The sequence below is a fragment of the Prionailurus viverrinus genome, chromosome C1 (assembly GCF_022837055.1).
Source record: "Prionailurus viverrinus isolate Anna chromosome C1, UM_Priviv_1.0, whole genome shotgun sequence".
NCBI classification, from domain to species: domain Eukaryota; kingdom Metazoa; phylum Chordata; class Mammalia; order Carnivora; family Felidae; genus Prionailurus; species Prionailurus viverrinus.
In genome coordinates, this window is record NC_062568.1 from 178,023,563 (window position 1) to 178,050,795 (window position 27,233).

General features: G+C 44.7%; 1 protein-coding gene across 5 annotated transcripts in view; it reads right to left on the reverse strand.

The window, feature by feature from the left end:
* MAST2 (microtubule associated serine/threonine kinase 2) overlaps positions 1-27,233 on the reverse strand; it is a 220,881-nt gene that overhangs the window by 9,268 nt on the left and 184,380 nt on the right. For 3 of the 5 annotated variants that reach the window (XM_047869667.1, XM_047869663.1, XM_047869665.1), the window contains exons 6-17: positions 24,332-24,407; positions 21,501-21,521; positions 19,627-19,705; positions 17,720-17,874; positions 15,292-15,367; positions 11,732-11,941; positions 6,210-6,311; positions 3,903-4,035; positions 3,073-3,134; positions 2,720-2,802; positions 2,041-2,249; positions 854-992 (exon numbers count right to left, since the gene is read on the reverse strand). In XM_047869667.1, the coding sequence (XP_047725623.1) occupies positions 854-992; positions 2,041-2,249; positions 2,720-2,802; positions 3,073-3,134; positions 3,903-4,035; positions 6,210-6,311; positions 11,732-11,941; positions 15,292-15,367; positions 17,720-17,874; positions 19,627-19,705; positions 21,501-21,521; positions 24,332-24,407 (1,345 nt within the window). The remainder of the gene's footprint in view (positions 1-853; positions 993-2,040; positions 2,250-2,719; positions 2,803-3,072; positions 3,135-3,902; positions 4,036-6,209; positions 6,312-11,731; positions 11,942-15,291; positions 15,368-17,719; positions 17,875-19,626; positions 19,706-21,500; positions 21,522-24,331; positions 24,408-27,233) is intronic. The other 2 variants (XM_047869664.1, XM_047869666.1) reach the window with 1 other exon arrangement.

Consider the following 27,233-nt stretch of genomic DNA (forward strand, 5'->3'; position numbering starts at 1 on the left):
AATGTTTATTTTTGAGAGAGACAGAGGGAGAGACAGAGAGTGAATGGGGAGGGGCAGAAAGAGAGTAGGAGACACAGAATCTGAAGTAGGCTCCAAGGCTCTGAGCTGTCAGCACAGAGCCCGACATGGGGGTTCGAACTCATGAATTGTGAGATTGTGACCTGAGCTGAAGTTGGACACTTAACCAACTGAGTCACCCAGGTGCCTCCAACCCTTTAAAATAAAACCCAAACCTAACAAAAAGAACCCTGATGATCTAATCCCTGCCTATCTCTCCAGCCTTCTCTCTTACTACTCTGACCAATTAACGATCTCCATTTCCACATACTGTAGTTCCTAGGTCTCATTCTCTCACACCTGGGTGGGTGCCTTTGCAAATCCTGTTTCCTGGCTTTAGAAAGCTCCTCTCACCTTTTCCATCTGACTTATGCCTTCCGAGAAGCAGCCTATACTCAGATACTTCTGTTCCCATACTAAACTTATGTTCTATAGGCCAGGGACTATTTTACAGTCCAGATTATAGTGCTTGGCCCAGAGAGGCCAGTAAATGTTAGAACACTTGTTTATCCATCTACTAGATGTGCCGATTCTTTCGTTCCTGCTTGGTTTCTTTAGTGGAGCTTCTCAGTGATTCTTACATGTCACCGAAGTCTTATGTGCCTGCCAGACTTATTGGCAATGGTCTTTGCATCTGGGGTGGTCAGGGGCTAGAGTACTAGGCCTAGACGGACACCCACAAGAGCACTATTTCCTAGCATCCATTCTAGGATAGATTCAAACATGCTGTGTCTGCCTCCATCTATTTAGAGATCCAAGAGAGACCCTGGACAAGGAACCAAGAGTGTGGGCATACTTGTCAGGCTTGAGGTCACGGTGCACGATGCCATAGTTGTGTAAGTACTCCAGGGCTAGCACGGTTTCTGCGAAGTACAGACGCACCATGTCCACAGGCAGGGCCCCGATGTTCTTCAGCAGAGTAGCACAGTCTCCTCCTGCAACAAGCCCAGGCTACCATGAAGGAAGGATCCAGTTCCCTATGGTCTTAGGCTTTATAGTCTCTGAGGTCCCAGAGGAGACAGCCTCACAGAATAGCCTGGTGCTAAAGACTGTGAATCTAGCCCTTCCAACGCTGGTATGGGGGCAGACAGAGTGTGGAGACAAGTAGGCAGCATGGTGAATCTGCCAATGGCTGTCAGGGCCACTGTTCAGGCCAGAGAGGGTAGGAACCCAGGCTTCCGTACTTGTGAGTGGATTTGCAGGGATGCAGCTGCGTTATTTTAGGGTATGAGTCCTGTATATTATAAACACATCTGACCGAGACTTCAGCATTTGTTCACTTATTTTCTTCCTGACAACTATCCTCTGGTTTTCCAGTAAGATAACACCATAAACTCTCAGCATGTACCCTGAATTAAAAGGGGAGTTTTGTGTTTCAACTTTAAGCCTTAGGCAAAATATCTTTGGCAGTTGTACACAGCAGCGAGAAGGGAAGTGGGAAGGCCACTGGCAAAACTGCTCTCTCTCCCCCATATGCCCCATGATGCTCTTTTATTCCATCCCCAGAACATTTTGTGTTCTCAAGGGGTGATCCCTTCATAAGCCATGAGCCAGGCCAATGGCATTCCTTTCTTCTGAGGGTCCAGATACAGTCCTCCCAGCACGTAACCTTGGGCTATGTGGCTCTGCTACCTCCTTTGTTCCTGCCTGACGCCAGCAGTAGAGACCGTCCAGGCTCTGAGGTGCACGATTCTACAGCTATTGGGCTGATACATCTTGTCCCAGAATGCCTCTCTTTGCACCTGACATGGGGAGCCGCATGGCAGCTACTGCTCCAGAAGCCTCTCCCTATGAGGGGCAGGGAGATTTGTGCCCACCATGGCCAAATGGTCTCTGAGATCCTAAGGCAGAAACCAATGCCAAAGAGAGATTGGGAAGCTGGGCTCTGAAACTTCACCCCTATTCAAAGCTGTTGGTCCTAGCTCAGGGCTAAGCCTCATGTTGTGCCTTGGCTTCCATGCCAGGTCACCCTTCCCCCAGTACCTTCCACATACTCCATCACCATGCACAGGTGGCGCTTGGTCTCAAAGGAGCAGAACATGCTGACGACAAAGGGGTTCTCGGCAAAAGTCAGTATGTCACGCTCCACGAAGGCCTGCTGGATCTGGTTCCGTAGGATCAAGTTCTGCTTGTTGACCTTCTTCATGGCAAAGCGCTGCCGAGTGGACTTATGCCGCACCAGGAATACAGCCCTGGGAAACACAGCCCGGCCCAGCCCCCATGGGCCCTCAGCAACCTGGGCCGTGCTTCCCACCACCCAGAGCTGGGGTGTACAAAATGCCTCCTATCACACCTTGTAAATGCACAGAACAAAGGAGCAGGGGTAAGCTTATCGATGAAAAGGATGTGGGCCCCCTGCCCATAGAGCTCTTCAATTTCCCAATAACACCAAGTCCTGAGGACACAGCTCAGACTTCCCCAGAGCTCACTACAGGAGGAGTGCTACCAAGAGAGGTGGGGACCTTGTCTGGGAAAGGAACAATGCCCACATGTCAGAGGAAAATCAACTCCTGTCTCTCCTGGACTCCTGGCTTTGGAGAGGGAGAGGGTCTATCCTGAGGCATCTGCTGCCCAGAGAATTGGGTATCATATACTTGTAGAAGGAAGAGTCCAAGGGCTGACTTAGCTCCAGTCCTGGCTACACCCTCCCCTCTGCCTTTACCCATAGGCGCCATTGCTGATGAGCTTAATGGTCTCAAAGTCCTCTTCAGAGGGTGTCTTTTTAGTCAGAGATGCCCCACGGCCCTGGAAGACAAGAGCAAAGGCAGAAGGCAGGCATGCTTCTCAGAGCCCACGTGCCTGGGGAAGCTGAGCCCCAGGATCAGCTCAGCTCTTAGTCCTGCTGCGGCCCCAGCCCATTCTTCCTCAGTCAGGAGCTGAATGACTTCTGAGACAGTATGCACAACCACCCACTCCTCCAACCCTCCTTTTAGATATTCTCTCACAGAGGACTCACGGGCCTTTGCTTCACAGGGCCCAGTCTCTGTGATTGGGGCAGAAGCTCAAGCTCTTTACCTCAACTGAATCATCTGTCTCTGGAGTGTCAGGACTGTCATAGCTGCTCAACTGGGCCATTTCTAGAAGCAAAGCAAGGGCACAAGAGAAAGGTGTGCATACCAATGTCAGTAGTCCACTCACATCATATGACAGGTACGTGCAAAGTAGGCATTAATATTTCCTGCATCTGTGCACTCCTGTGGCTCTATCCACAGAAGAGTCACAGCTTTTGGACTTAATTGCCAAATAATACTGCCACTCCTATTTCTAGAAGTCCAGTGCCATTCATAAGGGCTGGAAAATTCTAAAAAGTTTCACTCAAATTTAGGACAATTCCTGGAAAACAGGGCCCAAGAGTGGGCTATTGGTCCCTATCCTGCTTTGCCGGATGGGGTTGGGGAACAGAGAAGGCAGGAGCAGGATGAGCACAGACCTGGGACTTAGAAGCCCAGGGTTCATGAAGGGGCACAATGTGAAGCCCCGTGTCAGGACACATCAAAGACACAGGAGAACTTGTAAGGTGGCAGGCAAGGAGGTAAGCATGCAGAGGAGGGAGCCATTTTTGAAAATGTAATTGTGGTCTTTTGTTGTTGACCTCTTTTGACATTCTAAATCCAACCCAACTGGCCTCACGCCAATCCAGATTGGGTTAATGTCAGGCAGATGTGAACAATTCTGAAGGAGAAGCTGTTTTCTGACAGAGAATACACGGTTCCTCTGATAGCCCTGAGGCCCCTGATGCTGAGTTGTGACCGTGTCCAATCTAAGTCTCTTCTCCAAGTGGCTTTCTTGAGGTTAGAGTTTGTTGGCTGTGGGGCCTCTTCACAGCCACCAGGCAGCATGCTCACCCTCTAAGGGATCCCGTGTGAGGCCCAGTTGACTAACGATGTAGCGGGGAATGTCACATTTAATCCCTTGTCCCTCTTTGGCATGGCCCTCGGCTGCTTCTAACAGGTGGTAGAACTCTTCAGGGTCAAACTCCTGTACCAGGGGAGAGAGGTGGTCAGTGGTGAGGGCTACAAGTGAAGGCTTTGGTTTTCACAGCACATACCTGGAGGAAGATGAACAAGAAGACTTTCTCTTTGTGATGGGACACCCCTGCCTCCGAATACCCAGAAACATCATGATTCATGGATCATGAGAATGGTGACAAAGTTGTCTTCCAGGTGAGCTCCAGACTGGACACCCTAAGCATGTGTTGTCTTCCTCACACTAAGAACCAAAGCTTTTGGCTTCAAGATAGCTCAACCTATTCATCTGGTCCAAAGCCTTCTGCCAGCCAGATGGCACTATCACACACACACGCACAAGTACGTGCAGCCCTGCCTTCAGATATCTACCGAGCACCTCCTACGTGCTAGGACCAGAGTGCCATGTGGACAGCACATGAGTCCTTGTCTGCACAGAGCACAGAATAGTGAGGATTCTATTTACCGAGTCCCTACTAAGTGCTACACTCTGGCCTAAGCCCGGCTAACACCTCTATGACCTCAGTGAGGAAATCAAGGCCCAAATCGATGCACTGATTTATCCATGGTCACAGAGACAGGAAGGGACAGAGAGCCAGCATTCAAACCCAGGCCTGACTCCAAGCCCTGTCCAAGCATGGACTTCATGTTCTTGAGGAAGAGGCCCTCTGCTTGACCACAAGTCCAGCTTCCACGGCTTCCCTCATCTCTGGTCTCAATATTTTGGAGAAACACCCACTGCCAGAGGAGAGTAATCTTACTCTCCTATGAATTTAAAACGTGGATTAATCTACTAGGCAAGATCTGGAAGTCCTTCTAACTTCTTATTCTTTCCTCAGTCCCTGGTCAGAGTGTCTGTCTCCTAAACCCCTAAAGCTCCTCCATCTACCTCTTCTCTGTGCCCCTACCACTGGCCTCCTCAGGCCACTCCTATCTGCACACGAACTGCTGCTTCTGGCTATTTGCCTGGTCATCCTGCCCTCTCTTCCAATTCACCATCCATGTTGCCACCACAGTAATCTTTCTCAGGAGTAAATCTGATGGAATGTTACTCATAAACAAATAGGAACCCATTAGTGATACATGTAACATGTATAAAACAAAACAAAACAAAATTATGCTGGAAGAAGTCAGAACATACTACATAATTTCATCTATATGAAACTATACAAAGGGCAAACCTATCCACAGTGGAAGAGAGCAGATAAGCGGCTGCCTGGCAGTGGGAGGTGAGGGATGGGAGAGAGACTGCAAAAGGCACAAGGGAACTTTTTGAGGTGAAAGAAATGTTCTCTATCTCAACTGCAGTGGTGATTATGCAGGTGTGTATATGTTAAAACTCACTGAATACATCAAAAAGGATGTATTTTATTGTATATAAATTATGCGTTAATAAAGCTGGTTAAAAAAAGTAAATCTGACCATATCACATTCTTACCTAAACTTTCTGATGGCTCCAAGTGGCCCTCAGGATAAACCCAAACTCTGGAGCAGGGAAACTGACCCTCCATGATGCTTCCCCGCCTACCCTCCAGGTTTCTCCCTCACCAATTCTTCACACTCACCCTGTGCTCCATCGAATGCCCTTCCCGGGCAAACTCATAATCATCCTTCATGTCCCCCAAGCTTTGTGTCCTCTAAGGAGCTTTCACCAAACGTCCATCCCAAGGAGGACTAAGGCACCTCCTTCCTTCCCCATGTTCTTGTCACACTTTGGACTTCCCTCAGTTGCAACACTACTTGCAGTATCATAATTATTATTTCTACGTCTCCATGCCTCCTACCTGAGGCACTGAAAGACCAGCTCCACTACAGAGGGAGTACCTTAGGCTCAGGGACTCTGCTGTGTTTAAGTCTGTGTCTCCAGTGTGTGGCGTGGAGCAGGTGCTAAGTGCTGCTGCATGATGAACTGATGGACTCGACTTGTGCCAATGGAACTGGCCTATGCTCCTCACTGCCCAAAGCCCACTCACCTGGGGTCTGCTTGGTGTGTGGGAGTCAGACGAATACCCCTCAGGACCAGCCATTTTCCTCACAGGAACTCATTTGGGCCCAATGCCAGCATACCACATTTAAACAAGGACGTCAGCAGCAGAAATGACGGTGGTACTACCATAGTTCTGCTGTTAGCAGGATACTTCCTCTGTATGCCCCACCCCGTCCCAACCTTCTCTGGAGTCCACTCACCAGGCATTCCAAGAGCCGAGCTGGGCGGGCAATGACAATCATCAGCTTCTTCACCAACTGCATCACAAAAGCCACTTCTGAACTCTCTGAGCGCTCATGAGCCTGTAGAGAAGACAAAGGTTGGTTAAGCAATCCACTGGCACATCGTGGTTGGGCTAATGCAGGACTGGGCTGGGCAGAGTGGACTCTGGGGAGACACAAGTTGGTAGAACAGAGACTTCTGCAAAATGAAGGACTTAGGGAAGGCCTGTGTGCCATGAGAGACAGCAAGCCGCTTACAGGAACTGTGTGAACTTCAGGACACTACATGACACCGGGGAATGTCACAGAGACCCTGGCTCAAGGGACAATCCTCAGGGGAGTTTCATTGTTCACTCCCCACCCCAGGCAGAAGGTCAGGAATAGAAAGGCTTCAAAGCAGGAGTGATGCGACCAGACAGTATTTTAGAAAGATGGCTCTGGCTGTAGTGTTGATGGTGCACTAAAGAGCACAAGCCTAAAAGCAGAAAAACCCATTAATGGACTGCTGTAATAATGTGCATAAAAAAGGCATAAATCAAGGCAGGAAGAATAGAAGGAAACACAGTCTGGGGCCATTTCAGAGGTAGATGACTGAGTACAGCAGAGGGTTGGCCGAAGCAAGAAGAGAAGGGAACTGCAACTACAGTTTTAGGGAAAGTTCAGTGAACCCATAAATAAAATAGGAAATATAACAAGTAGTTCAAGTAAGGGAAGGTGGAGAAGCTCCATTTTGGATTTGCAGAGTTTGAGATACCTAGATTAGATACTCTATTGGGTATTTACTCAGCCCAGGAGCCTTTATCTTTTTTATGGAAACTGCTCTGACTTCTAGTAGCTACAATTGTATCGTGTGGCTGAACCTTCCATCCCACCTCCAACAGCTGACAAGTGTGGATTACTCTCCTAGGAATTTCAAAATGGACAGAAAGACAACTGTTATTTATCGGTGTGCTAGAAGAGTATAATCTACTGTTGGATGAAAAGGGATGGCCACATCTACCAAAGAGACCTAGGAAAAGCAGCACAGAGAAAAATGGCAGGAAGGGGAATCACCACTTCCTGAGCTTCCCACATTTTCTGGTTTCTAGTTTTGGTCCCTTAAGACCGGGTTGCATTCCTATCTTTAATTCTCTAAAACCCACCCTTTTCATCTTTATAATTAGTTTCTCCTTCCTGCTTAAACTACTTTGACTTAGCTTTCTATTACTTACAACCAAAAAATACTAACCAATCTGGAAGTCGAAGTGGGAGTGGAACCAATAAACAGTGGACTGGAGCTCCAATACTGACCAGGGGCTAAAGAGAACAGGGAGAGAAGCAGCCAGGTGGCTGTCCTCAACACATGGGCGACAATAGAAGGCACCGAAGATGAGGCTGTCAGAGAGCGTGTGAAGAAAGGAGGAAGAGGAGACCAACACTCAGGGCTGTACCCTGTGGAACATCAACATTTAATACTTTTATTTTATGTATTTTTAAAGGTTTTTTTTCCCCCCAATAATTTCTACACCTAACATGGGGCCTGAACTCATGACCCCAAGATCAAGAGTTACATGCTCTTTCGACTGAGCCAGTCAGGCGCCCCCTAAAGCCAAATGAAAAGCATTTAAGAGATGGGCAAAAAAGGAATTTGTGAAAGGGCAGCAAGACTGCAAGACTGGAGAGAACAGTGCCATGACCCCAAGTGGGGGAAAAGTCCAGGAGACAGATTCACACTGTAGAGCTCTGCAGAGTTGTGAAGAAGGATGAGGACGGAAAGAGGCCATAGGATCTCTTCGGCAACTGGTTGCTTGGTGGCAAGCTGGTTGCTTGTTGACTTTAGCCTGAAACAGTGTTGTGGAATGGTGGCAAGGGAAAGTAGAAGGCAGAAGACTGAGCAGGTTGTTAGACTGAATGGGTTGTTAGTAAAGAAAACTAGCAAATAAAGACCATTACAAAAAAAACTGGCTATGAAATGAAGAGAGAGGCTGGGCACTACGTGAAATCTTGTTTATTCTTTTAAGACTTAACCCAAATAGCCACTTTGTGAACCCTCACTGAGATCCTCTGCCTGTACCTCCCACCCCACCCAAACACATAAGAACAGGAACTAACTGCTCCCTCTTCTATGTTTTGTTTGCTTACATGCCATGGTGCCACATGTTTGTTTTTTATTTTAGAGAGAGAGAGCAGGAGAGAGAGGGAGATGGGCACAAAGAGAGGGAGAGAGGGAAGGAGAGAGGGAGAGAGAGAGAATTTTAAATCCATGCATGGAGCCTGACTTGGGGTTCAATCCCATGACCCTGGGGATCATGTCCTGAGTGTCAGACATTCAACTGACTGAGCTACCCAGGTGCCCCCCACATGTTGTTTTACAATTAGTTATCTGTTTCTACGGCTACACTGTAGAGCCTTATGAACAGAGACACTATGTCTTTTGTTCTTCCTTTACATGCTAAGACTAGCATAGTGCCTCTTACAGAGCAGATGCCAATGTTTGTTGATTAAGTGTTTGAAAATATGATCTTAGGCTCTGGAATAAGACAAACTGGGTTTGGGTTCTAGCTCTGTTACTTAAGAAATGAGTTACCTTTGGGGCGCCTGGGTGGCTCAGTCGGTTAAGTGTCCAACTTTGGCCCAGGTCATGATCTCACGGTTCATAAGTTCAAGCCCCACGTCAGGCTCTGTACTGACAGCTTGGAGACTGCAGCCTGCTTCGGATTCTGTGTCTCCCTCTCTCTCTGTACCTCCCTACCTCACGCTCCCTCTCTCTGTCAAAAATAAATAAACTTAAAATTTTTTTTTTTTTTTTTTTTTAAAGAAATGAGTTACCTTGGGCTAACCTAGCTTCTTTAAAGCTTTGCTTTCCTCACCTGTAGACTTACAGAATAGTAGTACCTTACCTACAGTGTTGCTATGAAGATTAAATTAGATAAATTAAATGAGATAATGCAGTATCTAGTATGCATTAAGTGCTCTTCAATAACAGTTATGTTTATTATTTTAAATATAAATTTTACCATGCCATTTTCCAAATTACAACCATTAATAATTTTCCCACTGCCTTTATGATAAAACCTAAGCTCCTCACAGACACTTCAGCCTTTGCCCATCCCTTCCTAATTTTCCCTGCAGGCATCCTTCACCTAGTCATGCCAAACTACTTTATCTGCAATTCCTGGAATGTCCCAAGTTCCTTTACACCTCTCAGAGTGGCCTGATTCCTGGGGCTGGCTGGTGCCAGCTGCTGGTGGGCAGACTGACCCTAAGTGGTTGTTCCTGTGTATCTTTTGATGACTCTCATGATGCATTTACTGTTTACATTTGTTTTGTTTACACAGGTTTGTAAATATTATTGCCTAAGATGTTTGTATATAACTTGTAGCTTTTATTTATTCAAAATTCACATGTTAACGACTTATGATGGTGTCCTACTCCCACCATTACGTGGTTAAAAAAGAAAATAATTCCCCTCAAAAATTTTTTTAATGTGGAAACAATAACTTTCACAGGAGAAAAAAAAAAGGAAAAAAATAACAACAAAAAATTTTTCCCTAGTGAACTCCTACCTACTTGTCAAGACTCAACTTTTCCCGAACTCTCCACGCAGAGTCAGCATTTCTTCCTCCATGCTCAGAACTGACCTCTAATATTTAGTGCTCACCAATTCACAATTACTATAACACACAAAAGTGAGATAATTCACGTACTCAGTGTAGTGTCTGGCACACAGTACACTTCAATAAATGACACCTGTTCTTTTTACTTGTTGATGGGTCTGTAATCCCACTTAACAGCAAATTCCTTGAGCTGGAACCTGCAACAAACTTTTTTTCTGAATTCCCAGGACCTAGCAAATTAGGGAGCAGATGAATGCACTGACTCCATATTCAGTGTTCTTGCTGCACCAAACAACCTACTCCCAGGGGGACAGGAGTTTGGGAAAACGCCTGAAGGTTTTGGGCAAGGCTCTGACTTTAGCATTTTTGGAGATCAATCTTAGATATACAAACAACCTGGGAAGTCACTCTACCTTGATCCTTTGCCTGATGCCACAATCCCAGATTCCTATCCACTGTTGGAAAGTTATTCTTGAACAGAAACAAAGAGCTGCCAGGGATATGCATGAGAATTTAGTTGCCTAAAATCAAATTTCTACAATGTCTGAATTTAAGTATTATTCTTGAAATAAAAAAAAAAAATTTTTTTGTAGAAGGAAGTAATTTTTCATCTATTAAATCAAAACTTTTCTCACTGTAACACTTGCCCACTGGGTTAACAGGCCTTTTAGAGAATGGAAAACAATCTGCTACCTATTATATATGAGAAATCTTCCAATATTTGACAGTAATAATCATGGTCATTTTTAATCATCTGTCTCTAGATTCAAGTGTTTCCTAATTAAAAAAAATAAACTCCCTGTTCCTAATTTCTAGACCAACACACTGAAGTCCTGTTTGATCATTAGCCCTGGGTTCTCAGCTCAGTTGGTACTACCCCAGAGCAAGGTCATAGGTCTAGAAGTAATAGGGGCCTGGACTAGGAAATACTCTAGTACACAAAGAGGTACATGTCCTTCCCGTTAAACTGTACTAATGGTGTAGTATGGGGCAACTGTCATTTGAGTGGGCAGGCATCCGACCACCTATTTGTAGAGACCAACAGGAAAGCAAACTCTGGAGCATGAAGCAGTAGTTAAGAACTCACTGGACACTCTGGTCTTGACCATCTCTGGGTTATTTTATCTCTAGCCTCCTACAGAAGACTTTTCACACTGGGGAGGATCGGGTCTCTAAATACCTAAATCCCTACTAACAAAGTTCTCACCATGTAAACAGAATGTCAGCGAATAGATAAACCCATAGTACAAGCCCCAGCCTGTTTCCCCTTGGCTGAGCAGAACCAGTCTGAAGGCTCTGCTTATACCAGTATTTCTACTAGAAGAAAACCCACCACAGCTGCTGGGGCCACTTTTAGGCTTTCAGTATTTTTTTTTTAATTTTTTTTATTTTTTAAAATTTACATCCAAATTGGTTAGCATATAGTGCAACAATGATTTCAGGAGTAGATTCCTTAATGTTCCTTACCCATTTAGCCCATCCCCCCTCCCACAACCCCTCCAGCAACCCTCTGTTTTTTCTCCATATTTAAGAGTCTCTTATGTTTTGTCCCCCTCCCTGTTTTTATATTACTTTTGTTTCCCTTATGTTCATCTGCTTTGGGTATTTATAAACACTACCAATGTTGGAGCCTCAGGCAGAGGAATCAGAATCAGAAAAAGAAAAACCCCCCAGAACCAAGTTCTTCTCACACCACACAGGCTTCTCTTAGCAATGCAGGGGACTGAGTAGGAACCAAAGTCCATCAGCAACCACACTCGGGGGTGGACTCTGCACATGAGTAAGAGGTGGGGGCAAGCTGGCTGAGAAGACTGGAAACAAAATCTTAGCCTTAATCTTAGCTTGGAATTAATAATCCACTACCTCACAGAGAATTTACCAGAATTCCAGCACAAGGACACTCACATCTTGCAGAAGTTTCTCTAAATTCTCTTGAAGCTCATAGAAGTAGTGTGATGTAATGAGACGACTCCGAGATTTATCCAGGCAGTCTCGGGCCATCTCAATCACCTGATGATGAATAAAGCTCAAGGTTCCATCTGCCAAGGGCAACACACTGTCTGGAGTGTTGGAGGAAATGAATTCCGCAAGACGCTCTTCCATTTGTGCAGTGGCCTGCAAATAAAAGCAGGAAAAGTGACATTTCGCTTCTAGTTCCAGCTCACTTGGGAGCTCAGCCTGAAGGACCTGGTAATAACCTGAGGATAAGCTCTGTGATCCTGGTTTCCTGATGTTGCATTTGGGAACCTGACAACTGGACATATGAAAAGATCACCGTCAGGTCAAGTCAAAACATTACAGTCAAGGCCCTCTCTCACGTGACCTTGCCTATCTCCCCCCACTTCTTGGAAGATGTGCTCTTTTGCTCTGAGGACCTGGAAGTGTTTGCTGCTCTCCCCCTTTAGCATGCTGCTTCATGCCTGTTCATGCTGTTCCCTGTATGTAGCTTTTTCACCTGCCAAGCCTGACTGGCAAACTCCTATCACTCCTCTAATCTCAGTTCACACATCACCTGCCTCTCCTCTGGGAAGTCTTTGATTCCTCCAGGCAAATAGGGTTTCCCTTCCTCCATGCTGCCACTAGACCTCCTTGTGTATAGGCACTGCTAGCTCCTAAACATTTCTCTAGACTGGAAATTATAAGTCAGAGAGAATTTGATTTATTTCAGGATCCTCTTACTTGACCTTAGGACTCAACTCAACTAAGCAGATGCTCAGAGAGTGTTTACTGAAGGTGTGAACCTGCCTCCTCACGGACCCAGACCTTCAACAGAGCAGAACAAAAGTTTAGCTCAGAAGCCTCTGGGGGACCTAACTGCACAGTCACGTCAAATGATAAATACACACCAGTTAACAAGTTCATAGCTGCCAATCTAGGACGTGGCCTAATCTTTCCTTTGCCACCAGACGGCAATTTCTGATTTCCAGTGTGTGTTTAGGTGGATATATGTGTGTCTGGTATTTTCATCATAAGCATTTTTGCCACATTTTTACTGTATAATTAATTGGCCATAAGGCAATTTTGCTGTATGAAAAAAATAACTGGTTGACAGTTTGGTTTCATTTCTCCAATAATGCAGTATTCCCATTTTGTATCATATAAACCTTAGCCTTCATAATGGTCTATACAGTGGCACCGAGTTTTGAACCCACATTTCCCATAGAACTTTGGAACATCTCTAAACCGACATGTGACAACATGCTAAGAACAAACAGTGTGGAAGGCTTTCACAACAATACAGAACTCAGTTATAAATATGTACCCAAGTATTTAGAGAAACTGATACTTCTCTTAATGAAGGATGAAATTTTGGTCAAAAAAGAAAAAGTGTGATGCCAAACAAGGAGATGAATCAACAAGCAAAAACAAAATGTATAATACTATGACCAAAAGACTTTGAAAACAAATGCTTACGTACAATCAACAAAATAAAATCAGTTATTTGTGCTGTATTGCAATTAATCTACACTACACATTTTGAATGTATACAAATATTTTGTGTATTTTGTTTGCAAATAGCCTTTTAATTTTGTGATTTGTTTTTTGTGTTTCATTATGTTCTTTTCAATGAATGCCCCTCATTTATTTTTTGCGACCTTATCCTTTACAACAAAATTGCCCAATGGCCAATTAGTTATGTAGTAAAAGTGCTTATGGAAAAACTACCCAGAACTATGTATATAAACACACATCTAAGTACAAACACACACACACACACACACACACACACACACACACACACACACAGTATGTGGAGAGAGAGAGGAAACAGAAGGAAAGGAATCTTAACATATTTTTTCTAACAGTTCGTCTTTACATGAATGACTTGGAGACATCCATGCGAAACAAATATGCAATGTTAAAATGATAATATAACACCTAACATTTAAGCAGGAGGAGATGCATTTTAAACACTACACACTCCCAAATTTCTTTGTAAGGATCAAGCATAAAAAAATGATTTCCTAGGGGCTCCTGGGTGGCTCAGTTGGTTAAGCGTCCGACTTCAGCTCAGGTCATGATCTCACAGTTCATGGGTTTGGGCCCTGCATCAGGATCTGTGCTGACAGCTCAGAGCCTGGAGCCTGTTTCAGATTCTGTGTCTCCCTCTCTCTCTGCCCCTCCCCCACTTGCACTCTGTCTCTGTCTCAACAATAAATAAACATTAAAAAAAAAAAAAAAAGATTTCCTAGCTGTTCATTCTGCCTATCTTCCTCACTCTTACTCTCTAATGCCTGCTCCAAGGCATAGAAAGCACAGACCACAGGGCACTGGGCAACAAAGAAACAATAGCTCACACTGAGTGCTTATTATGTCCTGGGCACAGTTAGAAAAGCTTAATGTCCATTAACTTTCATAAACTCTCTATGAGATCAATACTCTTATTATCCCAAATTACAGATGAGGCAAATCAAGCTCAGAGAAGTTAAATAATCTGTCCGGGGTCATATAGCTAGTAAATGGTAGAAGCAGATTTAAACCCATTCAGTCTGGTTCCAGAAACTGTGTCCTTCCTAACTGCTATGCTTCACTGTGTATGTCAGGAGGGAAAGTACAGGGTGTCATATCATTTCCCTAGGCCACCCATGTGTGTCCAGAAGACTATACTGGAGTCTAGAAAAAGGACACTCTCAAAAGAGTAGGAAACCAACTGCGCACTGCAGATCCTATACACAGATGAACAGACCCAGGGAAGTCTGGACAGAGGATGAAGATAGAGGCTTGAGGACTCCATGCTCCTTGCTGTCATGGACAGGGAGGCTGAGTCAGTCCCTGGTTCAGACAGAGCTGGCTGTGTTCTGCAGGAATAGGGCCTGGCACGAGAAGACCAGGTCAGAATGTATAGGCGTGCTGTGCAAAAAGGGAAACAAAGGCCTTCGTTCCATACACTTGGTGGTTTCCAGCCAAACCATAGAGCTGTGGAACCTACTTCTCCACTATCCCAGGAGAGTAATCTGCCTTCCTCCTTCAGCATTTTCCTGCTTGAACACTCTGTCTCCCACTTTCCTGCTCCCTCTGGCCAACTTCCTGCCAGTCCAGCACACCTGTCTGCTGTGCACACTATGGGCCTAGTAATGAGGCTCTGCTTAAGAAATCTGCATCAAAGAACGTGCTCTCTGATAGCTAATTCCATTCTATGGGGACCCTGACTTACAGACCTGATGTGCATGGTTAGAAACAGGGTCCCCAGTTCTTCCCTTCCTCACTAACATATAGCAGAACATCTTTCTAACATTTCTCTCTAGATACCTCTCCAGGGAGTGAAGAAATACAGGCCCTGCAAGCATGAGCCCCAGACTCATAGTCCTCTGCTGCCTGCCTCTTCTCCAGCAGTCTGGAAGCCTTGTGTTTGTATCCTCCTCCTGCCAGGGACCTTTCTGCTCTTCTTGATTACCTATGGAGAGAGCATTCCATCCCCTCACCCTCAGTCTTCCCACAGGGGCAGCCCTCCTCAGAATCCTTACCTTGGGAAATCTTTCTTTGTACACATGATTCATCATTATTATTTCACTGTCAAAGGAAACTGGGGACCGTCCAGGACTAAATAAGAAAGAAACAACTGTGTTACTTCAGTGCCATGGAACTATCAAGAAGAAAGATGACCATTCCCAGAGTCCCACTCCCACAATGTCTGCAGAGTTCCCTCCCACTGTCTGCAGCACCCACACACTCCCACCTTAATGACTACTGACTTCTAGGGTCTTCCTTTTTCCTGAAGCTCCCAGCATACCTTGTTTAGCTCAAAATGCTGCCATCTGGAACTAGGCTACTTTCCTGCAAGAAGCCTAGCTTTCACAAAGACCTTTGCCAGTGCCTGAAAAGGCCTAGAAAGGAGGAGACTACTCCTGAGACTACCTGTGGTCTTCCTAGGATGACCTCCCCCAGAACAGGACTCTCTGGGTCTTCTTTGCTTTGGCCAGTAGATTGAGTATACCCCAGCATGTTCTAGGAATCAAATCAAATCAAACCACCACCAAAACAGCCAAAGGAAGACAGTGTATACCTGTATCTTTTTCCAAACATGCTGGAGCCAATGAGGCTAACTTGGGCTCAGACCTGGGGGATAAATGAGGCCAATCCAGCTTATAGTGTGTTATAAGCCTGGGTCCTCTATACGTTCTCCTTTGACCCACGTGTGGTTACATCTTCTTAAAGGATTTCAAAGTTTGAGCCACACAAATGGATATTTAGGTCCTGCCCATTTTGGTGCCCCTGACATGTGACCCCAACTGAGCTAGGTTCAGAACTGTTCCTCTTTGCCTTTCCTCCCTGGTGTGGGGCCATGGTCTGCCTGCTGTATCAGTATACATTACCAAGTATTTTAAGAGTAATACAGCAATGGGGCACTTGGGTGGCTCAGCTGGTTAAGCGTCTGACTTCAACTCAGGTCATGATCTCAGGGTTTGTGAGTTCGAGAACTGCAATGGGCTCTGTGTGTACAGCTCAGAGCCTGGAGCCTGCTTCAGACTCTGTGTCTCCCTCTCTCTCTGCCCCTCCCCTGCTCACACTCTGTCTCTCAAAAATAAATAAACGTTAAAAAAAATTTTTTTTTAAAGAGTAATATAGCAGGGATTTCCCTGAGATACTGTGGTCCCCTCAATCTCAAATGGCCTAAGATGTACCCTTTACCCTGTGGATTACGGAGAACACCAAGATTTGGGTGTTCCTCTGAGTGAGACAAAGAAAGGCACTGGGATCCACACTCCACAACCACTCATTTGTGTTTCTCATCCTCTACACTACAGTCTAGTGATCATCTTCATCAGTCTATAAACTCAAACCAGTCTTTATGGTCTGGCTCGGCCCATTCCCCAATACTCATAGTAGCAACATTACCTGAGGCGATTCTTCCTGGGAGGCCATGCTCCTCTGGGTCCCCACCCCGAACATATTAACCAATTTATTATTTCCCAGGGGCTCTGGAAAGCTGAACTCAGTCATTAAAGTCATGCCCATTTTAATTTCCACCCTCTTCCTTAATCTCGAATTATGGTGCAATTTTATCAGCTAATGCCAAAGAAAAGAGTGAATTAGTCTAAGGATTCACAGACAAATCAGCTGCTACGGTTTGTATGGTTTGATGAGCCCAGCTGAATCAGGGAAATGAGTTAGATTCAGATGGGCATTTAATTCTGCTTCTGAAATTGGCTTCTTCCCTAAGTCAGCCACAAGTGTCTTCAGCAGCAACTTTTGTAGCTGGCCTAGTTCATATACCCTGGGACGGTGGGTTCTGCAGCCAGGTAAATATCAGAACAGATCATACTATTACTCTCCTCTTACTGAATGGAGCTTAAAGTATATTTCTACTGCTAACTACTTTTTTTAATGTTTACTATTTCTGAGAAAGGGAGAGACAGAGCACGAACGGGGGAGGGGCAGAGAATGAGGAGACACAGAATCTGAAACAGGCTCCAGGCTCTGAGCTGTCAGCACAGAGGCTGACACGGGGCTCAAATTCATGAACCACGAGATCATGACCTGAGCTGAAGTTGGATGCTTAACCAACTGAGTCACCCAGGCAGCCCTCTATGGCTAACTACTTTCAAAGGGAAAAAGAGAGGGACCACTCGACAGCATCATCAGATATGCTTGAGTGTCACTGGACATAACTCATTTGAGCTGTGCCAAGGTGCTGTGCCAGGGGTTGGCAAACTATGGCCCACAGACCAAATCTGGCCCGCTGCCTGTTTTTGTAAATAAAGTTTACAGAATGTCTGTGGGTGCTTTCGCACTACAAGAGTAGGGTTAACTAGTTGCCACAGGGACTGTATGGCCTACAAAGCCTAAATTATTTACTATCTTGCCCTTTATAGAACATCTGCCAATTCCTATGCTGTGGAAACAGGCTGAGTTCCATTGGTACTGGGGTAGCAGGCAGAGAGGACTCCTTACCTGAGGCTGCGAGAACGGGGCCGCATGGCTGGGGACTGCCGTCCCTCCTCATCTGGTACACTCTCTGTGCTGAAATGTTTCGTCAAAAAGTGCAGCTCATCAGCTGTAGGCTGGAAGGGCAACTGGTGAAGCTTTTCCTGTGAGGAACATGATGACTAAAGGGAAAAACATTAAAAAACAGCATTATAGGCATGTCTAAGTGCAGTCCAGGAACAGAGAGAACTTCCCAATGTGAACCCAAAGGTAACCAAAATCAGGCCTTCTTTGCTTTGTTCCTTTTAGTCTCCACTGTGTAGGATTCCCCTCTCTACTCCTTCAGAGCCTTTAGTCCTGAGGAAGCCAAGATACTAGGAGCTGACTCGAAAACAATTAAGAATTCCAAACATGGCCCAATGACTGAGATTCCAGACAAGAGCCCACTGCCAACCATAACAGACCTTTGAGGGAGCGAGCCGTGCTACGACAGGAATCCCACCAGATGCAGCAACTGCTGTGACAGCCCTATGAAGCACCAGAATCAGTGAAGTCCCCCTTTCCTGACAAGGGAGCAGGCAGATCTAACACCATTGACTCACCATTTCCGTTCACCAACTGATGAAGAATCTGGGGTTCAAATATCTAAATCCATTTAGAGTCAAAGCTGCAGCACCACACTGAGGAAATTGTTGCCACAAGTAAGCCTCAACACCAAGTGAAAAATCAGAACTTTTTTTGAGCTACCGGCATAGGCTTCTGTCATGGAATGCTATCACATGAAGCTGTAAATAGCTAGTGGGAGGTCTCCACAGGGCTCTGTCTTGGCCACATTTTTGGAAATAGTTTGGATAGAAATCGCAAAAAGTATCTTCACCCAACTGCCACTAAGATGAAGTAAAATTGGTTTTTTAAAGTATCCCAATAAAATAAGCTGCAGCCATGGGTTGAGTCTATTAAAATTTATTGAACAGGTATATGTCATATGTATCTTTATCTTGCCTTAGGTTAAAAAATCATCATCTGAGTAAAGGGTTATAGGGAAAGGGATATTTACCAGGCAGAGATCTAAAGCTTAACTGCTGCTAAAAGACCAGTGAGATCTTTGGATTAATTTATGAGAAACATCTAGGTCAAGGGAGGAAATGATACTCCTTTTACCTGCTTGGTATTCATGAATGTCAAAACTGCCTAGGAAGACCTGAAGAATGGCGGAAGACATGGGGAATGGGTCATCCAGCCTACTGCCCAATCCAGCCTGCAAAGCCTATAATACTTACTATTTGGCTCTTAACAGAAAAAGTTTGCCAACCTTGTCATCCTGGCTTCAATTAAAACTTGCTCAATGAGGAAGACTCATTTCACCGTCAATTGTGCACAGCAGCAATTATGACATCTGTTGTGTTTTAGGCTAAACCTTCTCTAAAAGAAATATAACTAGAAGTTTTAGAGACAGGCTTAGCTTTTTTTGCTGATATATATCAAACTTCAATATAAAATATCATCCTTCCTTTCTTTTTGAAAGGAAAAGGTGAAAGAGGAGAAGGATGGTCCACCAGGCCTTTGGGACATGGGAGGGTCTATCTGCTCTTGGTTGCAGGTCTAGAAATAAGTTGGGGGAAGATTCTTGCTTAGGATCCCCCATGTCTGGCAAAGCAAAAGTCCATCCTCAAGCCCTCCTCTAACTCAACTAGGAAAAATTGATGCCCAGAGAGCATGCTGGTTAGTTCTTTCCAAAGGTGTTTAATGGATTTGGCTATAGCTGTTAAGGGCCACCACTGCCCCACTGAGCCTCATCCCAAACAACCTGAGTTAGGCTTTGGTGGGAAAACTGAGAATCACTTTGCAGCACACTTTAAGGACAGGCAGCAATAATCTATAGGGAAGTACTTCCTTGGGGTGATGGAGGTAGAGCCACAGATTTGGCTACTTACTGAGACAGTAGAGCTAGGAGTGTTGGTTCCATAGCCTGAAGAGGGCAAAGAGGCCAAAGACCAGCGCCGTCCATCAGTCCTATGTAAGATTAAGAATATTAGGCAGTTTCCACAGGACCCCACCCTGAGCCCTGGACCTGCCTGTCTTTCCATTAGCATTTTTTGGGCAGCTGGTTCACTGGTAGGCTCTTCTTGGTCTCTACACAGTACTGCTTGGTCTAGTACATGCCTTCATGTCTCTCTCCGACATGGGGCCTATGGTTGTGTGTTTTCCACTGCAAAGACAAACATCTCTGACTAAAAAGAAGTCTGTGACTTTGAATAAGAACATCTGGTATATAATACTGCGGTTCTGAAATAAAAATCTTTATACTCTCAACCTATTTACTTTTAGAGAAGCAATGACAGAGGGCTCCAGCTAAAGGCATCACCACAAGGAGAGAACTGCCACTGAAATGCAGCTATTCCTTTTTCCGAGGACTCCATGTGAAAGGCTCTTTGGTCTTCCCAGGCCACTGGGTTGATGAGGAAGAAGTGGATCACCATCTGTGTCTGAGTATGAATTAATCATTGGCAAACAGTCCAAGGTTACTTAAGATCCATTAGGGCCTATAAAACCAGTCTTTGAGAATGTTTGTAAAGAGTGACAGTAACCTCATGAAAGAAGAGTGAGGTGGCACAACCTTGGCTGTGTATAAGATTTTGGAGTGGGCTTCCTGCTGCTCTTGAGAGGATGCACCTCAAAGCTCTCATCACAGAGAACCACTTATCTGCTTTGCTGTGGAGGAGAAAGAGCAAGCAGGTATCTGGTTTGAAGCTTTTATTACATGGACAAGTGATTCTTTCCTGGACTATGGGATGTGCTGTTCAATAAGTGTTTTTTCTTATGAAGCCTGGGGGGATAGCCTAGTCTGGGTGAAGATGGAGAAAATTTCTGCTCCCACAGAACCTTAGAACATTAGCAATGGAAGACATTTAGAAGTTAAATACCCTCAATCTTTGAGAAAACACGAAGGTCCAGGAATTTGGGTGATTTAGTCCAGACTTCACAGTTAAGGGGAGTGGGGAGAAGCAGGGAGAGAAAGGAGAAAAAAGAGGACTCAATCTTGCCAGGTCTTTCCCTTTTGAAGCATTCCTCTCCACCCCCACCAATACTCAGCAGCTTTTCCTACTATATTCTGCAAGGGGACAGTCCAGGGTTCCATGCCACATGCACCTGATTCAAACTTCATGCCACCCAGGCAGCTAGTTCTGCTGGAACCTAGTCTCTGAGGCAAAGAAATGTCCAGGAGGCTGCCTAACATGATGTTCTCTCTGACCTCTTTGTTGGGTCCCAAGAGCTCTACACAAGAAAGCAAGTCAGTTCCAGGAAAACAGAGCTCACCAAAGACAGTATTAGTCTAATTCAGCGAGGAATTTCCCAAACCCTTGTCAAATAGACTTTTTCACAGATCGTTTTTCCTTCTTTAGATAGAAATGCAAACAAACTGCAGGGCAGCCATTTTCTGTAATCTGAAGAGCAAGGGCTACCACAGTCAGAAAGAAATGCCACTACAGGATGCCTCCATCTCCTCTGCCTAGTCATCTCATTCGGTGACTGAGGAAATTTGTGGGAATGAGGGTGACTTGTTCCTAGGCTCAGAAACTTGGAATTATTCAGCAATTCTTGCCCCTAAGTGTATGGGCTCTGAGCCTTGGTTCCAGCAGGGGGTTCCCTTAGGGCCTCTGTGCTAGATATGAAAGGCCAAATGTTCATACCCACAGTCAGAAAGACTCATCACAACCAGTTCTCACCAAGCACAACATCAAAAACCATATTGTCTGGCCATGCATAGCAGTTCCCCAGTCCCTCTCCCCATCAAGTCCACTATTACCTGTCTGCTCTGTGGCCATGGCTGTAGTGAAAAGACATATATTATAATGAGAATCATATGGAACCAGAGAGATTGATCTGTTTGACCCCTGGCACTGGGTCATGCTTGGCAGGGGCAAACTTTGTTTAGGAATGTGTGGAAGTTTGAAGTGAAATTGTAGGATTGATAGACCTATCCTTAGCATTTCATCAAATCTGTGTTTTGTGTGATATTGCAAACCCATGTGGTCCTACAAGGCTCAAGTCAGACCTTAGCAACCTAGCAAAAACAATTTCTGAGTACCCTGTTTGCAGGGTTGAAGTCCCCTTCTCCACCCCTACCAAAACCTAGCTGCTTTTCCTACTATGTCCTATTATGGGGATAGCCCAGAGTTCCATGTTCCATGCACATGACTCAAACTTTATGCCACCCAGCACAGAACTATTTGGATCTCAGTGGTAATACCAGGCCCAGAAATCCCCTAGCTGATCCTACTCCTAAAGCCCAGATAATGAAGCAGAGTCAAGGGCACCAATGGAACATGTTATTCCTTCTGCCTAAAATGGTCTACACCCATGTTCTCACTTTCAACATGCAGGCTCCTTCTTATCCTTCAGGTCTTACTTTGAAAGTCAGACCCCTTCAGAAAGGCCTTACATGACCACCCCGTATATATTCTTCAGCCCCATTCCCTTCCTATGCTTTCATGCAGCATCATGTTCTTTCCTCTCATGTTGCTTATCACAGTTTATAAATGTTTGCTTGTTCATTATTCTTCCCCATCACTCATTCAAACAATAAGAGCTGAGTGAGTACTTATTATACACCAGGAGACACAGCTTTCAACATATTAAGGCATCTCTATTAAAGATACTTTTATTCTGGTTGAGAAGAGATAGAAAACAAGCACATAAGAAAATACCAGGTATTGAAAAGTACTTGTTTGAAAATAAACTAGATGATATGATGGAAAATGAGTGGGCTCCTTTATATTGCATGGTTAGTGAAGGCTTCCTTGATAAATTGACATTTAAGATGAGAAATGAAAGACAAGAAAGAGTTAACAAAGTGAAGATCTGAGAAAACAGCATTCCTTGCAAAGGGAACAACAGGTGCACAGACTCTATTAAGTCTACTAAGTTTCAAGAAAGTAGGCACTATGGTGTGGGTTTTTTTGTTTGTTTTTTATGGTTATTTTGTTACCACTATATAACTAGTTACCCAGCATAGTGCCTGGGGATACTGGATGCTCAGTAAATATTTACTGAATGAACGAGAAATGACTCAATACCACTTAAAGAGATTGGTCACAGATCTTGCTGTCTCAGCACAGATGTAATCTGAGGCTACAGTTCACACACAAGATAGGAAGTCTGGGGTAAGAAACACTTTCCAGCTGGACTAGGAAAACAAATGCATCAATCCAGCATATTACTATACTGGAAATGCTCCTAAATAGATGCCTGGGTAACTAATTTTAAGTTACACAAGGTAGGAGAGATCTGTCCATAGGACAAACAGATATTTGTTTTGAATAAGGCAACTGGGTCAGGAGGAGCACCCAAGTCAGCTATCCATTTTTCCCAACCTATCCATGTCCTTTTCAGCTATAGAGAATCATGGAGAGGAAAGGGGTGGATTTCTTCTCGGTCCTCATTTGAATGGTGAGTTAATGCTGTTTCGAAGAATGTGCTCTTTTTCTATTATCTCTTTTTAAAAAGGAGTCTAAGTATAGAAACTGCTCTGGCCTCGGGGCGCCTGGGTGGCGCAGTCGGTTAAGCGTCCGACTTCAGCCAGGTCATGATCTCGCGGTCCGTGAGTTCGAGCCCCGCGTCGGGCTCTGAGCCATCAGCTCAGAGCCTGGAGCCTGTTTCCGATTCTGTGTCTCCCTCTCTCTCTGCCCCTCCCCCGTTCATGCTCTGTCTCTCTCTGTCCCAAAAATAAATAAAAACGTTGAAGAAAAAAAAAAAAAAAAAAAAAAGAAACTGCTCTGGCCTCAAGCTGCAAATATCATTCTGTGTCCACTAAAGGTTCCAAATCTGGAGCCATGATTTTTCTGGAGGACTTAATGCCAAATGCTGATTCTAACCAAAAATACTTTTAAAAATAAAAAATAAAACCAGAGAACATGAACTCTGCCAAGAAAGAATTTTAGAAAAATTTTTGAAAAGTAAGGCTTTTTCCATTTTATATGGAACCATGGTATGTAGTTTGGATGAACTCATCTCAATCAGCTCAGTACTTCTCAAGAGGCCCTGACAATGGGCTGGGCTGTCAGGATTGCTACCACTTCCAGGAATAAGTTTGTATCACATCCAGAGGGTGAAATGCCAGGAGGAATATAAGCATGGCCTTTTAATGCAACAAATCTTTCTAAATTCATGAGAGGGTAAGTGAAGACTCTGTAATCTCTTTATCCCCCAGGAAAGATCCTTTCAGCTCCTCAGAATTAGCTGAGTAAGAGGAGTAAGAGTAAAACCTTGGGTCCCTCTGAGAGGAGAGGCCATTTTCTCATTGATCACACTAGGATAGCTCTCAGTCAAGAGTATAATGTTTTGGAACATATCCTCAGGAAACCAGAGACTTGTGTTCAGGATTGTAAAAATAAATCCACACTTCTTATACCTACTTGTCCATTCAAACTAAATGCAAATACTAGGGCTTTTTAGAAAGCAAAACGTGAACAAGATGATTATGACGTGGGTGAGGAAAGCAGGGAAGGAATTTTGATGGCTGACTGCCCAGGTAACACACTTGAAGGGCAGTACCTCAAAGGAAGAAGTCAACATTTAACTGACATTCATGCAAATGCCATACATGTTTGTCACAGAGGAGGTTTTCTATCAACTTACCTACGGGCAGGAACAAAGGAAAAGTGAGCAGGTGCATTTGGAGAGAAATTCCGGGGACTATCCAAAGGACTGTTACCTGTGGGTGGGAAAAGGAAAAGAAAGCCTATATGAGGTCTGTTTCTGAGGACTGTGACAACCTTTAGGGAAGAAATCTCCCCCTAGTATCAGCAATTAGCACTCATATAGTTATGTTTTCAGGCTTACCATTAGTTTAATGATTCTCTCTTTGTAAAAGTCTGGTAGTCCAGAGGTTTCTTCCTTGTTCCCAAGTTGCCTGTAACCATCTATGTCTCTCAGGCATCCATTCTAGTTCCAGAGGCAACTTGTCAATTTCCTGCCCTCCTAGGAACACCTCAGGCTCCAATCTGCTTAGTCAAGTTACCCCAACTTTCCAAAAGCTTAAAGAACTCATTTGGTGCAGATGGCATGGCCAAATGCTCAAACATTTCTCAAAGGGCAACAGGACTCCTGGTCTAAAAGTCTCTTGCACATATATCTCCGCACACTGCATCCAAGGCTAACCCAGAAAAATGCATGCTTAAGAGAAACTTAAGTTCTTTGGTGAGGACTTAGGATAGCAACATTCCTTAAAAAAGACCATACACAAGGGCCAAGTCTGTAAAGCATGCCCAACTTCCTCACAGTATAGGAATTAACTCCATTTTCCCTTATTAGTTTTCACATGTCCCCTGTAACTTGCTAACCTACAGACAGAAGGTTTGAAAAACTATGGTTACCTTTGCACTAGTTACAACAGTTCTTGGACCTAAGACTGCCATACTTCTCTGGTCTAACTCCCACCTGGGGGGTTGTATTCAGAAGCTCCTAGATGGCAGAAGCTGTCAATGTGTCTCTATACAAAGGACCATGTCAAACCAAGTACCATACTCCATTATGTGCTGACTACTCTGCCAATCTCTGTCTGCCTCCCACTTCTGTACTCACTTCCCCACACAGCACCTCTGCGACGATTATGTAAAGCCACTCTCAGGACACCTGGCTGGCTTAGTAAGTGGAGCAATGTGACTCTTGATCTCAGGGTTGTGAATTAGGGTCCCACATTGGGTGTAGAGATTACTTAAAATATTTAGATGGCACAAAAACAGACACTCAGATCAATGGAACAGAATAGAGCACCCAGAAATGGACCCACAAATGTATGGCCAACTAATCTTTGACAAAGCAGGGAAGAATATCCAATGGAATAAAGACAGTCTCTTCAGCACGTGGTGCTGGGAAAACTGGACAGCAACATGCAGAAAAATGAATCTGGACCACTTTCTTACACCATACACAAAAATAAACTCAAAATGGATGAAAGACCTAATTTTAAGACAGGAAGCCATCAGAATCCTCAAGGAGAAAGGCAAAAACCTCTTTGATCTTGGCCGCAGCAACTTCTTACTCAACACATCTCCGGAGGCAAGGGAAACAAAAGTAAAAATGAACTACTGGGGCCTCCTCAAAATAAAAATCTTCTGCACAATGAAGGAAACACTCAGCAAAACTAAAAGGCAACCAACAGAATGGGAGAAGATATTTGCAAACAACATATCAAATAAAGGGTTAGTATCCAAAATCTATAAAGAACTTATCAAACTCAACACCCAAAAACAAATAATCCAGTGAAGAAATGGGCAAAAGACATGAATAGACACTTCTCCAAAGAAGACATGTGATGGCCAACCGGCACATGAAAAAATGCTCAACATCACTCATCATCAGGGAAATACAAATCAAAACCACAATGAGATACCACCTCACACCTGTCAGAATGGCTAACATTAACAACTCAGGCAACAACAGATGTTGGTGAGGATGTGGATAGAGAGGATCTCTTTTGCACTGCTGGTGGGAATGCAAATTGGTGCAGTCACTCTGGAAATCAGTATGAAGTTTCCTCAAAAAATTAAAAACAGAACTGCCCTACAACCTGAAAGGGCGGGCCCACGCTGGCCGACTCCATCTTGTTCTGTGTCCTTCACCTTGACCACACCTCCTCCCCTTGAGTAACCCCCCCCCCCCCACCTGCCTAACAGGACTCGGACCCTTCCCCAGCCAATCGGCTGAGGCCACAGCCATTACCTTGCCAACTGCCCCTAAGCCCCAATAAAACCTTTGTCCTTTTGAAACTCACTCTCTCTCCCCGGTATCTCACCGCTGCCTCGGTGCAGGTAGGGGATTGAGCTCGAGCTAGCTGGAATAAAGGCTCTTTTGGTTTTACATCAGACTCGGCTCCCTAGTGGTCTTTGGGGATCACGAATTCTGGGCATAACAAACCCAGCAATTGCACTACTAGGTATTTATCCAAGGGATACAGGTATGCTGTTTCAAAGGGGGACATGCACCCCCATGTTTATAGCAGCACTGTCAACAAGAGCCAAAGTATGGAAAGAGCCCAAATGTCCATCAATGGATGAATGGATAAAGACTCCATTCTTAGTTTATTTAAAGACTCTATTAAGGAAAACATCAATCTCCGATATCTTACTGATAAATTCTACCAAACAGTTAAGGAAATCTTTCTTAATTGACTGAGCCACCCAGGCACCCCCATTCTTTTTTTTTTTTTTAAGTTTATTTATTTTGAAAGAGAGAGAGAGAGTGTGTTAGGATGTCCTTAGAACCACAGTAGAGGTTCCAAGTAGAGGACGGCTATCTTGCCAGCGCAACCCAACTAAAAGCCCCTAGTAGCCTGCCAGAACGAATTGGAGGTCAACCAATCACCGAGTGACAGCACTATCGGAAGAGAAAAAGGCCCACCCGGACTTAAACCTGGAACCGCAGCAGCTTAAAAACCCCACCCCACCACACCTGGGCTCGACTTCCCTGACTCCTCTCTCTCTCTCCCTGAGTCACTGAACCTCGCCTGAGACCTTAGTTCCCAAATAAAGCCTTTGCT